This window comes from Nestor notabilis, unplaced genomic scaffold (genome assembly GCF_000696875.1).
Source record: "Nestor notabilis isolate BGI_N333 unplaced genomic scaffold, ASM69687v1 scaffold32979, whole genome shotgun sequence".
NCBI lineage: Eukaryota > Metazoa > Chordata > Aves > Psittaciformes > Psittacidae > Nestor > Nestor notabilis.
The window spans coordinates 7,482-21,198 of record NW_009942952.1 but is presented as its reverse complement, the minus strand read 5'-3'; the positions used below and the strand labels follow the sequence as shown (position 1 = coordinate 21,198).

Here is a 13,717-nt window from a genome sequence, read left to right as displayed (position 1 = left end):
TCATTTGGTAAGTAGGCAATATGGCTTTACGTCCCCTGAGTGAGATGGATCCCAGTGAGAGGATTTGAACTTAATTCTCCTGTATACATATAAGAAAACCCAGGACTAGTACAGAGTGAAGAATTACATCACCTTTGACTGTACTATTAAAGGAGAAAGCTCAGCCTTTCTCCTCAGTTCTCATAAAAGGTATTACGCATGCAGCTCTGAGTTTCCTAAACAGGTCTACGGTCCTGAACACAAACCTCATGTCTAGGGAAGATTCAGGCTAAAGACAAACAGTCTTACTCAGCATTTCTTTCTGCCTTACCTAGGGAGTTCCTGGTTATTCTGGTTGAATGTTCTTGGCACAAGGTCATATCTTCTGACTCTTGCCTGCCTCATATTTAAAGAATTTGATGCAAAGCTCATTTGTGGGCTTTTGATGGTCTCTGGAGTACATCAGAAAAGGAAATTGAAGTGTGTGCTTTGATTTTGCTGAAATCTGGGGATACAGGCATGCTCAGTTCATGGATGCTATTTTGTGTCCCTTCGGGTCTTGAGGTGACAGCCAAGGCTGGTGTAAGGCAGATAAGGTGCCTAAGATGTTCTCCACAGAACAGGCCAAGCTGATGCCTAGCACAGGGAAAGGCGATAGGACATGCTGGTGTTGAAAAATCATCATTGTACCCACCCCAGCTGCATGCTTCTCAGCTCTGTCATCATGGCACAGATCATCAGGGCTTCCTGGCACAGATCAGGAAATACGCTGGTTTAGATTTCTCTCCAGCTTACACTCTAATAATAATAGAGACAGAGTAAACATGCTCCCATATACTATGTGCACAGGAGCTGCAAGCCTAACTCCTGATTACTGCTGCCTCACTTGGCAGCAAAGCATTTAAATCTCTGTTGAAATCTAGCCCAGGCTGATTCTGAAGGGCTTAAAGTCTAATAACACTTACCTAACAAGAAATCCTACTACAATAGAAGCCTGTATGCCATCAAGACCCTATATATGGCTATCAGACAGCCCTAGTCATGGTGGATGCAGCTGAACTGTCACTTCCAGAATTATCACCCTATTCAAGATACATTGCCTGGAGTTACCACGTGGGACAGAAAAGCAGTAGAAAAAAAAAATAAAAAATTTAGCTACTTATTTTACAGTTTAAAAAGATTTTGCAAGTATGGCTTAATCACTTGCAACAAGTGATTAAACATTACCCTGCATATTGCTTTCTGATGAGTGTTTTATGTGTTCTTGTCTCTGCAGACTGAAGAAGTCCTGAAGATTGATGGAGGGCCATGCTATTCAAACAGCAGGCGTTGCTGAGACAGAAGCTCTTTGTGCTAGGCAGCCTGGCTATTGGAAGTCTCCTATATCTAGTTGCCAGAGTTGGGAGCTTGGATAGGTAAGTCATTAAGAAGCTGTTCTCTTAATTTTAAGTGGGCTAAGACTGAGATTTTGCTTCAAGGATCTGATTATTTTATTACTTTTTCTTAGTGTCTACTCATGTATAGAAAGACAGAAAGACTATCTATTCTAGTAGTGGTTTTCATTGTTCTTACCTTGCCTTCGGAGGAGAGAGTAGGAAAATAGTGTCACAGGTCATCCCTGTCAAAGTATTTCTGTCCATTTGTATTCTAAGCACATTGACACTTGTTTTCAGAGAAAAAATAAACCAGCATACAGTAAAAATGTCATTACAGTAGGTCATTTTTGTCTGTGTGCATATGTGTGTTGATGTCTAGTTTCAGCAAAACAGTTATGATGTATTTATATATCATCTTTTCTAAATTTATGAGCAAGCAATTAATGTGCTACAGTGGTAGTTAAAATTAAGTATGAGCCTGCAGAGTAGCTCATCAAGTTTTGAATACTATTTCACTTGAAAGATTGCTTTAGGGTTTGAGAATTTTATCTTAATTAGCCAGTATTTTCTGAAGCTGAATGTGCTAAGTAAGTGGGTTTTCTCTGCAAGTGATTTCCTGGAGAGCAGTAGAAAATCCAGCAGAGGAAATCAGAGACTATTTGGCAGTTTTGACCAAGCTGAGTTTTGACTGGTTATAGACAGTGCAGCAGTAGTGCTACTTGCACTGATGCTGCTGTTTCTGTCACCTTCAAAATGGCCTGGGATGGCTCTGGTAGGTGCTACTCAAAGACGAAAGAAAAAAAAAAAAAGAAAAAAGCTATTTCAAAAGGTTGAATGAAACAAGGCTTCAGGATTTCCAGAAGCTGGTAGACAGCTTGTCAGTGCTAATGCTCTATTAGTGTCCCTCTTTTAAATTGTGGAAAATATTAGCTGAGTTCAAGATTGTGACATAATCCTGTGGGAATATGCAGTGCCTGGAAAGTGAATTGAAAACAGATACCTAGTGTCCATTGCTATGTAATGTTGAGATCCATCTGAGGTCACTGGGTACCTTCTTCAGCTGCTTAAATCCATTCCAGAGGAGGGAGACCGTGTACTCAGCTAGGACCAAGTGCACTGGCAATTAAGCCCCAGAATTTACATCTTATTTCCCCTGGTGGTCAAAGCACCTCTGATTCTTCAGAGGTGAAAACTTCGCTGGATCTAATGTGATGCTGTAAATGGAGGCAGAAATCCTTACTGGTCCTGCAAAAGTATATTTTATGCTCAGAGGCATGAAATCTAATTAACCTTATGCTATTATCTATGCTTGCACATCTACAGAATTTACTGATGACTATAAAATTATCTTGCCATGGCATTTGACTTGCTGACCTCCTGCGGCAGTGAATTCCACTGGTTTCATGTATAATGTTGCCAATGGCAGAAAAATTCAGTTTCATTCTCTTGCACTACCCAGTGTGAAAAATACCACACTCATAAAAAGTAGCCCTTTTTTTTTTTTTTAATTGTCTTGAAAGACAGAGAGAAAGAACCACTAGAAAGGGTGAGACACACATGAATTAACTGGAAATGTTTTTCTGCCTCAGCACTAAGGCACAATCCAAAGTTGTTGAATCTGTCAGTAAAATGATGCTGAGTGGTTTAATAGACTTTGGAATAACTAATTGTTCAGGAAGAAATCCAGATTCATTTATGTTTAATTTATGCTGATCTAATTTGAACAAGAGAGCTGGGGGTGGCCCATGTTTAATAGCCTCCTATTAGGCTCTTCAACGGGAATGTTTTGAGTTTTCTTAAGCCTGAAGGGAAATTACCACTAGTTTATCTGATTCATTGAGTCATAAAGTCCAATAAGCTGAGCACTTCCCTCCAGGGGAGGCCACTGTCCTTCAGATCCTGAGTGTATGGAGATGCTTCACATGTGGAAGCTCAAACACATTCTGTGCCTAGCAATTCTGAGAAGATCTGGATCAGTCTAAGTTGCTTGACTCCCTCGCTGGAAGTACAAGGAGCCTCCACACCTGATTTCCATGCTCCCAACTGCTCCTGCTGGCACCAGGCTTATGATCTTTAGCCACTGTGACACCTCCATTGGAAGATAATTAGCAAGTATTCCGGATCAGGAGAGACAGCACTGCTACTTGTCACTAAGATTGCCTAGGTTTATTTTAGCTGCTTTGAAATTTGTCAAAAATTAAGTTCCCTGAGATGAATTGTTTTATAGCAGGTTTTCTCAAAAAGAGTGTTTGTGGAATTTTACCGTAGTAGTTTGAAAAATTGCCTGTTTTGGGAGAGCAACTCAGTGATATAATAAATGTCACACACTATTCCTTTGCAAAGGACTGTTATTTTAATGAAAAAAATTACTCAGAGAATTAAAAAAAAATTAACATCTTGCAGTATAACAGTAAATAGTTACATCTGGGGATTCAAGATCGGGCCAAGATCGGACAGCCTGCTTACCAACACTGTCAAGATCTTTTAAAGGATATTTTTTATTGTTTGGAAAACGGAGAAGAAAAGGGAAAGATTAAAAAAACTGAAAAGTAATGCATTGAGGAAAGACTTTTAACAACATCCAATCTTAGACTAGAGGATATCTTGGGTATTTATTTACTTTTAAAGGAAACCACCCTGTTTGACAAGCTGTTGTGTTACACTGAAGGCAGTGATAAGTGCCTTTTTGAGCAAAAGAGATAAAATTGGTTGAGATGGGTCTGGAACTGCTGCTGTGGAATCCTCTTTGCTTGAAAACAAATAACAAATACACAGAAGGAGAGGGAAGAGGAGAAAAGAGAAAGCAGTTACAGCTTCTGTTTCATATGCTTTTAACTGCCACCTTGCTGCTGCAGAAAGACTATCCTACCAGCCACACCACAATCTGACCAAATTGTATCACTGTTAAGTCAAGATATTGCTTTCTGCTTGGTCTTTTGTGTGGTTTTGTTGTTGTTCGATTTGTTTGCTGGTTTTTTTTAATTGGCAGGTTTGCAGCAACATTTTCATGATTCAGTCTTTGTCACCAAGTCAGGCTCTTATTCAGTGGACAGCAGAGAGCAAAGGAAAAGACGAGCCTAGATCTTGAGAAAAGAAATAACAGGAGCTCACTCCTCATCCCACTTTCTAATTAGTCTGCAGGACTTAGCTGGAGCTCATGTGAACCTAACAACAATGTCATCTGGGTTGTTCTTCGGTTCTGTCTGGACGGTTTGTATCCCTCAGCATCTGGATAATCAAGGAAAACACCTAGGGGGGATTAAACTTTTTTTGTCCTAACCATCCATTGTCCTAGAATCAGTGTCAAATTAGAGACCTCAACAAGCAGTGATGGATGGAAAAGCCATAAAGAAATAAATAATTCTGGCTTGAAAGCAGGCTTTGAATAATATATAGTAAATGAGTGAGGGGCCACATGCTGAGAAACCAGAATAAATACTGAATACCTAAACAGCTATTAATGAACGTTGCCCATCTGGTATACTGGCTGAGGCAGGGGTCCTGTGAAAAATAATAGCATGTGGCTGTGTAATTTAAGAACTGTATCATAATATATATGCAGACCAAGCTCATATTAAAATTGCCTATGCATCCTTTGTTCTTACATATCCTTAATTTTGGAAAGCATAGCTGTGCAAACTTATTAATAATTTTTTTTTTAGGACTTACTCTGAAAGCTGTCTCTCCACATCAATTTCATCTTCAGTGCAATATTGGCCTGTATAATGACTAAAGCGCTGATACAGGAGTGGAGATGAAGGCTTATTCAAGATTCTGTAGTAGCAAAATTTTAACATTTTTATTACTGAGTCATTTCTTGCATTCAGTGACATCAAATACAAGAAGGAAGCATTAGAAGAGTGGAAAATAGGTGAAATAATTGCAGATGAGTATAAAAGAATAGCATAAAAATGTGGGGCAAAAGAAGCCCCACAGAAGAAAAGAAAGTGAGGTTTTGTAGGAGGAAACATTTGCGATGATAAGAAAATCATTGATGCAATAAGCACATTTTAAAAAACTTTTCTTGCCATTCTGTGCCTTGCTAATCACGTCTGATTCACAGGGAAAACACTGGGCAACTTCCAAAGAGGAAGGAAAATATTGAAAGGTGATGCATAGGAGGCTGTTTTTCATCCTGTTTGCTTCTCTTCAATAAAAAGGCCAGCTCTGGATCAGCAGCTAATAAAGATTACACAATGGGAAGCACAGGAAAGAATTCAGACTAGAATAGGAAAAATGTTGAAAAGAAAATTAAGTGTGTTAAAGAAACAACTTAAAGAAACAACAACTTGATTTTTAGATCACAATGACCAAATAAAATTAATCTTAGAATGCTTTAAGAACTGCCAAAGCAATCACAAATTGATAAGGAATGTGGGAGGTTAGGCAAGGTTTAGGAAGCCCTGAGAACTGTAATCATAGTTTGCAAAGAACAGGAGGGTGGAGTCAGGAGTTACTCAGCCAAACCACAGCAAAATATCAGAATAAATAATCAAACAATTTTCAAGTAATTTAATCACTGTCAGAATTAAGTAAAAGTTGAAAGCTGGGCTTATGACACTGTATTGTAAAAGGTCTCCAAGAGCATGGTTGCCTTATACAGAAAACATACCTTAAGAGATGGCCTCTTTTTACAAATACCTCTTATTTTGCTTGCAGACTGCAGCCCCTCTGCCCCATCGATGGTCGATTTGGACCCCGCAGCCAGGACGAAATCCCACTGCGAGCTCTGCAGTTCAAGCGAGGGCTGCTCCATGAATTCCGAAAGGGCAATGCCACCAAGGAGCAAATACGACTGCACAATCTTGTCCAGCAGCTTCCCAAGGCCATTATCATTGGGGTAAGGAAAGGAGGCACCCGAGCGCTACTGGAGATGCTAAACCTTCACCCTGCAGTGGTCAAAGCTTCTCAAGAGATTCATTTTTTTGACAATGATGAGAACTATGCCAAGGGGATTGAGTGGTACCGGAAAAAAATGCCTTTTTCTTACCCACATCAAATAACAATTGAGAAAAGCCCTGCGTATTTTATCACCGAGGAAGTACCTGAAAGGATTTACAAAATGAACTCATCTATCAAATTATTGATCATTGTCAGGGAACCTACCACAAGAGCTATTTCTGATTACACTCAGGTGCTGGAAGGTAAGGAAAGAAAGAACAAAACTTACTACAAATTTGAGAAGCTGGCTATTGATCCTAATACATGTGAAGTGAACACTAAGTATAAGGCAGTGAGAACCAGCATCTACACAAAACATCTGGAGAGATGGTTAAAATACTTCCCAATTGAGCAGTTTCATATTGTGGATGGAGACCGGCTCATCACAGAACCACTGCCAGAACTCCAGCTGGTTGAGAAGTTCCTAAATCTTCCTCCGAGGATAAGTCAGTACAATTTATACTTCAATGCCACCAGAGGGTTTTACTGCTTGCGATTTAACATTGTCTTTAACAAGTGCCTGGCGGGTAGCAAGGGACGCATCCATCCAGAGGTGGATACCTCTGTCATTACCAAATTGCGCAAGTTCTTTCATCCTTTTAATCAAAAATTTTACCAGATCACTGGGAGGACATTTAACTGGCCCTAAACTAAACTTCATACAACACTTTCTGTTGCACCTGAGACATGCAATAAATGTCTCTGCTAAAATATGCACTTTTCATAGACACAGCTGTCAAAGTAACTTTTTTTCATGTATACGTGTACAAATGCAGTGTGTGACCAAATATATGTGGGAACAATTTTTCTACAGAGTAGTAACTAACATAAATTTACTGTCAGCATAGTTGCATCTTTTAAGATATAATAACAAAGGGAAAGGAGGTATTTAGGGAAATAAAGTCAAACACCGTTGAAAGGGTCAGTGTTCCTCTCACTTAGTGAAGTGTTTATGTGACATACTTATTGATCTAAGCAGAACATTAGTTTATGCCATAAAAATTCATGTCAGAAGTCTGTGAAGCTGTGAGAAAGCATAATCTTCAGGCTATATTTGGTATGTATATTGCTAAAGGAATACTGACGCTTTAAACACAGTGCTGAAATTTTACAATGAGAATGGATAGTACTATTTTCTTATTATTTGAAATTAATATCTTATCTCATAAAAACTACATTGTTTCAGAGTTCCTGTGGTGAGTTTGCACTATTGTTTTATTGTATGGACCATAGTGTCACTTGTAGCATGTCAATCGTGTCAAAAAAAGGTCAAGTAATTTTTTCTTCTATGCTTGTGTGTCAACAAAGCTAAGCATCATGTACATAGTGTACAATGTTTGTAAATACTGGTTTCACACTAAGTAATTCTATTTTGTAAACTGAATATGGCTATTTAATTTATTGTGAAAATTAAATTTATTGTGGTATTTAAAAATGGAATGGATTAAAATTACCTATACGTGCAATGGCTTTTCACCTTTACTTGAGGTACATCAGTGTGGTCTCTTAGCCCAGACAGATCATGTGTATGTGTGTGAGGGAGCACTGCGCATGTAAACTTGGTTTCTAAATGGCTGAGAAAACTGATAAATGTGGTGAAGCTGAGTTTATTAAAAAAGTCATCCACCTGGGAATCTGGTTTAACACACACCTCAAAGAACATCATTGATGTTCTGCTTCAGCACTTTGCTATAATTTATTCAGTTGCAGTAGCCTGTGAGCTAAAGAATGACTGTAAAAGCTTACTGTAACCAGGTGTATCAAAAAAAGCAGAGCCACTATTAAAACCAAAATGACAGACAGAAAAAAAAAGATTATAAGAAGAGTTATAGAGATTTCAGCATTGAAAGCTGGTGATGTTTCAGAAGTCAAAGAAAACAGTTGTCATACCTCAGCTTTTATCTCGTAACATATGCACCTGCTCCAAACAAACAACCACAGTGATGTTATTACTGGTATAAACATACAGCTCATGTTTCCATTCAGTAAGTATCAAGAAATTAGTTCAGGAAATAAGTGTTTTCATGCTTTATACATTGTATGGCTCTTAAAGATTCATAAACAAGAGAATAAAAGCAAGTGGAAAATGTCTTTTAAAAGAAGAAAAAGAATGAAAAGTGGAAAAGAAAAAAAAAATAAAAAAACAACCCACAAATCCAAACCCAAAACCAAAGCACCAACCACTCCAAAACCAACATCTAAAGACTGATGAGGACACAGATTTTGGAAAGTATCCAGAATGTGAATATTCTGAGCTACGGTAGCAGAGTAGCTGGTATTTCAGATTATAATAAGATCACGTTTTCCCTGTGGGCTGTTTATCTTGCTCAGTGATTTGGAAGCATCAGTTTTCTAAATAAGTGATTTTTAAAACTCTTGTGAGAGATTGCCACTTGTCTTGCTGTATCTTTAATCATACGTGCTAGCACTGTGAGCAATGTGCCCTTTCTACATGCTGCTTCAAAGCCTTGCCAACAAAACATGGTAGAACATATGTGAAATTTTTCCCAGTAGCTACAATACTACTCACTGTTTTCCTGTATGAGAGTCCTTTATCTTGCCCATGTCCAGATATAAAAGCTGAGATATTTAACTCACCTAACAGTGTACAGTGAGGAGATTTTACCCAATTTAACATTTTCATGCTTTTCAGGTAAGCAGACAAATTCCAGCTGGCTTTGGGTGATACTTACTGGCTTCATATAGCTCTGACTACAAATTACGACTGAAGGCTGAGAAGTATTTTCAATGAAAGGAACAAATGAGGCCAAAGCTACCTCTAAGCATAAAATATCCATTTGAAATGAATATCTCTTTGCATCGATCAGAAAAACCACAGACACTGTGATCTAACAGGCACGACTACACACATTCCTGTTAAAGTCAGCTGGCTTAATTCCAGTTTATCATTTGCAATTTTGGAGACACATGGATAAATTCAGGCGATATCTTACACAAATCTGGTTCAGAAAGAACAGAGGAATAGCCAGGAATAGCAGGGGAGGAAAGAGGATTCAGAAGCATTGCAATGTATCAAGAAACCTAAAAGAGCAGGAGAGTGATTCACTTTCACTGAGCCTGCAATGCAATGTCCTTGAGTCTTTCTGACATGACCTAGTGAAAAGAAAATTTCAAACCTGAATCCTTATACATAGATCCAACACACCACCCAAAGCACACTCTTAGGTTAATGGGGATTTTGCTGCAGTATTCATAATGGGTTTGAGAAGTTCTGACCTTATGGTATTTACCTCTTCAGGAGCAATTTGTTAATAATTCATTTCAGCATCTATGCTTTGCTTTCCAAATCCTGAGTGAATCATTTCTATTCAAATTGATCATGAGTGTTCAGACTGGAAAGAGCACTCTTAGCTTGAGTTTATGATTGCAGAGTGATGCACAGCTATATGAAGTTGCAGCTGTTAACTTATGGCATTCAAGTTCTCTAAACACTTTGCATCTTTCATATTTTCTGTACCATAAAATTGCAGGCTTCCCAGCTCTGATAAATGTTTGGATTAAAACTGCTAATATTTCTGTGCATTTTTATCAAATTTTCCCAGCTGCTATTTAAACTACATAGAACCATAATTTGCAGCACAAAAGAATATCTGAGATGAATTTGGAATTGTATTTTCAGATTAATATATAGGTAGATAAAGGACTGATATTTGGAGGTCAGTGATTCAGTTACCCCACTATACTGCCTTTTCTTAAACAAAGAAAAATAAGCATAATGAAAATGTATCTATCTGCCCTATTTTAATGTTTGGGGGGGTTTACTTGCCCTGGTGTCTAAGAATACATGAGAGACAACATTTCTAGCAACAAATTACAGTAGTTCAAGAGGGGCAATGGGCACAAACTGAAACACAGAAGGCACATCTGAATATCAGAAAAACCTTTTTTACTATGAGGCTGACTAAGCACTGACACAAGCTGTGCACAGAGATTGCAGAGTCTCCATCATTAAAGATATTCAAAAGCTATCTGGTCCTGGGCAACTTGCTGTGGGTGTCACTGCCCCTTTCCAACCTCAACCATTCTGTGACACTGTGAAGATCTCCCTCCACCATTAACACTCATTTTAAGTATTGCCTATTAGTTCAGCGTCACACAGACCACAGAGAAGGTGCAAGCCCAATGTCACAAACTAGTCCAATCACCATTGAAACCCAAGCTATGAAAACTCTACTGTGCACGTGTTTGGTCAATATAACCATTAAAATTTGTTTCACAGCTGTCTATTATTTAAATTTTCTGCAATACCTAATTATATTAGCAGCTACTTATACTGGATGCCTTATGGATATATCCAGACTGCTGAGTGAATGCAAAAGATTCATTTCTGAGTGTATGTGCTAAAGATTTAACTTGTATTGCTTCTCCTTTTTGATTTGAGTAGTATGTAAGATCAAAGTGTAGATCATAATTTGAAGAAAATAGAAGCAAAAGTTCAATCAACCCACAAACACATGACAATGAAGTTTTAGAGAAACTTCATTTCCCTGTCCTCAGTATAGGTTCCTTGATAAAGATGAGGCTTGTTAAAATCATTATTTAGCAAGCTATATCTATTTTATTCTAAACAATCAAATGTTAGCAACAGTGAAAGAATAAAGCTCCTATGAAATTACTGTGTGAAGCTTTCAAATGATGTTTTTGTAACAGATGAGACTTTTCTACTTAAATGCTCATACACCTGTCTAAGGTGCTAGTTCAGAAATTTCATGAGTTTGAGTTTTTTCTGAATTCTACAATTCTGTTTCCAGACTTTTTCAGTTTGATGGAATAAACTGATTGTCAAACTGCAGTACCTAAATCCCATGCTAAAGCCATTGAATACAGTTATTTTGCAGATATGATTTCACACATGCAACTGGTTTATCTCCCATGCAGTACAGTGCTCCAGCAAAAGGAGTTTGCTTGCAGTTTAACTGATATATCTCACTGAAGTTTTAGCAGTGCTGGAGAATGTTCCAGAAATAGCGTATGTCTGAAATAAGTTATATGCTTCCTTGGAAAAGGCCAAAGACAGAGCCATCACTGGAAGAGATTTTTAATACCCACTCAAAAAGTTCAAGGCCCAGCTTCTCCTAAAGCAGTTAGTGCTGGAGCAAGGATCATCCAGAAACCTTGTTTGTTAATGGCATCTTACAAATCACTGCTACTGGTTTTGGGGTAATGATTGAGTGACCAGGAAGCTCATGAATGACTCTTCTTCATGAAGAAAAGGTCAGGAGTTGAATGTTATAGGGAGTGGTATTTCTGCTTTCATTTAAAATAGGATAATTTTTTTTCTGTGTAAAAACAACTTTAGAAACCAGGTTTGTAGAAAAAGCCTACAATCCCATGGCAGTTTAAATCAACCCACTGATGCTTGCCAAGGTCCCAACCTTCCTGTGGTCTTTCCCTCTCCTTTGCACTGACTCTCATGCTTAGTTGCTTCTTCCACATGGAGCTGCATCAGTTCACTATGCAAGCAGAAGACTAACCTATCCTAAAAAGGTGAGTAACATCACTAAAAATATCCTGGGTCAAAGAAAGGTATTTTCAAACCAGGATCTGTCACTAGAACTGGCCAATAGCTAATGCCTCAGGAAGTACATAAAGACAAGGAAAGCATAAAGACATTTCTAAACTCCAATGGTTTGCAGTCATCAAATGTCTCTACTGGGAGAGGTGGGTCTTCAGATGTAGCAGCACAGAGTGCCTTCCTCTTCCATGCAGCTAGAAACCCCTTGAACCCACTGACAAGGTGCTTCTGAGCTACACTATATCCTTCCCTATTACCATTTTGCAAGACTGGATGTATAAAACGAATCAGAGAAGATTGAGTAGTTACCAGATTAAAATCTGATAATGAATATAATGGTATGGTAATAGGAGTTTTATTTTCCTCCCTAACTCACTTTGAAAATGCTATGACTTGTTTTATTAGTTTCTTAAAAATACTTACCACATTACTTTAGACCATTGGAGATCCCTGAGCAGACGTGGTTCTCAGATTTGTAAACAGCTGCAGAAACAGAGTAAGTTATGGTAAATTTTACATTTTAAAGAGTTTTTTGCAGAGAAGAGGGCTTAAGATAAATGTTTTAAAGATATTTTTATAGTAATCGCCAAAAATTTTTATTATTATGCCTGTCAACTCCAAGGACACCAACTGGCTACTGGGCTGCAGCACTTAGTCTTCTAATTCAGTGTCAGTGTTCAGAGTCTACTGTGTAAGACTTACTTCATGAAGTAAAAAACCCAATATTTAAAAACATTAATATCATAGATCTGGTCAGTCTCAGATTGCCTTATAAGGATTTAATTTTGTTACTGAAGGCTCATGCATGTTACTGAAAAAGTGGTGTGCCAGGCTAATCATCATTACTACCTATAAGTTGATTTTTCCTTCGTTTATTAGTTTCTCTGAGGAGATGCTTTATGTGTGATTTTCCATAGCACTCTTCTACCAGCTGATCAGCTTTGGCTAATCTATTCTTTAAAGCCTGATTTACCTTCTGACAACTTTGAGACAGACATAATAAACTCGTCTTCAGAACTACCAGCTATCACTAACTGCATTTACATTTATAGAGAAAGGATTTTCAATTCTTTCTGCAATACTGCACCGATGAAAGAGTCAAGCCCTTAGAGAACATCCATGTGTTATCAATCTGGATACCAGCCTTTTTCCCAGGGCTTGAATTGACAAGTGCAAGGAAAGCACAGAAAACACTAGAATGCCATTGTCCATCTGTTGCACCGTGCTTAGCATATGGTAAATAAGATTACCTGCTGTTCTGAGATCCCTATTAAAACCGGCAGTAGCATGACTTTAGGGGCTGATGTTGACCAAGCTATGTGACTCTTTTTCTAGCTTACTTTCAGGTCAGATTTGACTCTATTCAGCTTCGTATCAGTTACAAAGTTCTCTCTCATGGTGCACTGTCCCCGAAATGTATGCTTTGTGAGACTGGAAAAGAAACATCAGCAGAGGCTGACACCATCTTTGCCACTGTGACTGCAGAGAAACATTGCAGCACAATGAATTAAATTCTGTTGATGTCCTTGTGTTTCCTAGCTGATTCTCTAAACTTCCAAAATAATCTCCCACAGCAGCAGTGATTACTACTTTAGAAGGTTAATGCTTCTATGAAAACATCCTGATTATTGATCAGGATTCAGGCAAAATATTAAACATCTGTATTTTGAATAGATTGCAGTCCTTTGATACAGTACATATACTGTACACATAATACATAGCAAATCATAGGACACGGGAAAGAAACAATGCCACTTCAAATTATCTAATGTTATGCCTCAGGCTGATTAAATAAACAAAAAGAAACATGACAGACTCATGCACATCTTACTCCTGGCCTTAATTGCAAACAACTGTTTTGTAATGTATGAGGCCTTTGCCATCC

The 13,717-nt window shown here is 38.1% G+C and overlaps 1 protein-coding gene across 1 annotated transcript; it reads left to right on the top strand.

Annotated features, from left to right (window-relative positions):
* The first annotated feature begins 1,255 nt into the window (after nucleotides 1–1,255).
* On the top strand, nucleotides 1,256–7,762 carry HS3ST5 (heparan sulfate (glucosamine) 3-O-sulfotransferase 5). Its single transcript, XM_010021647.1, has 2 exons — nucleotides 1,256–1,394; nucleotides 6,015–7,762. Exons 1-2 carry the CDS (start codon nucleotides 1,288–1,290, stop codon nucleotides 6,943–6,945), a joined length of 1,038 nt encoding a protein of 345 aa, XP_010019949.1. The 5' UTR covers nucleotides 1,256–1,287; the 3' UTR covers nucleotides 6,946–7,762.
* Nucleotides 7,763–13,717: the final 5,955 nt, after the last annotated feature.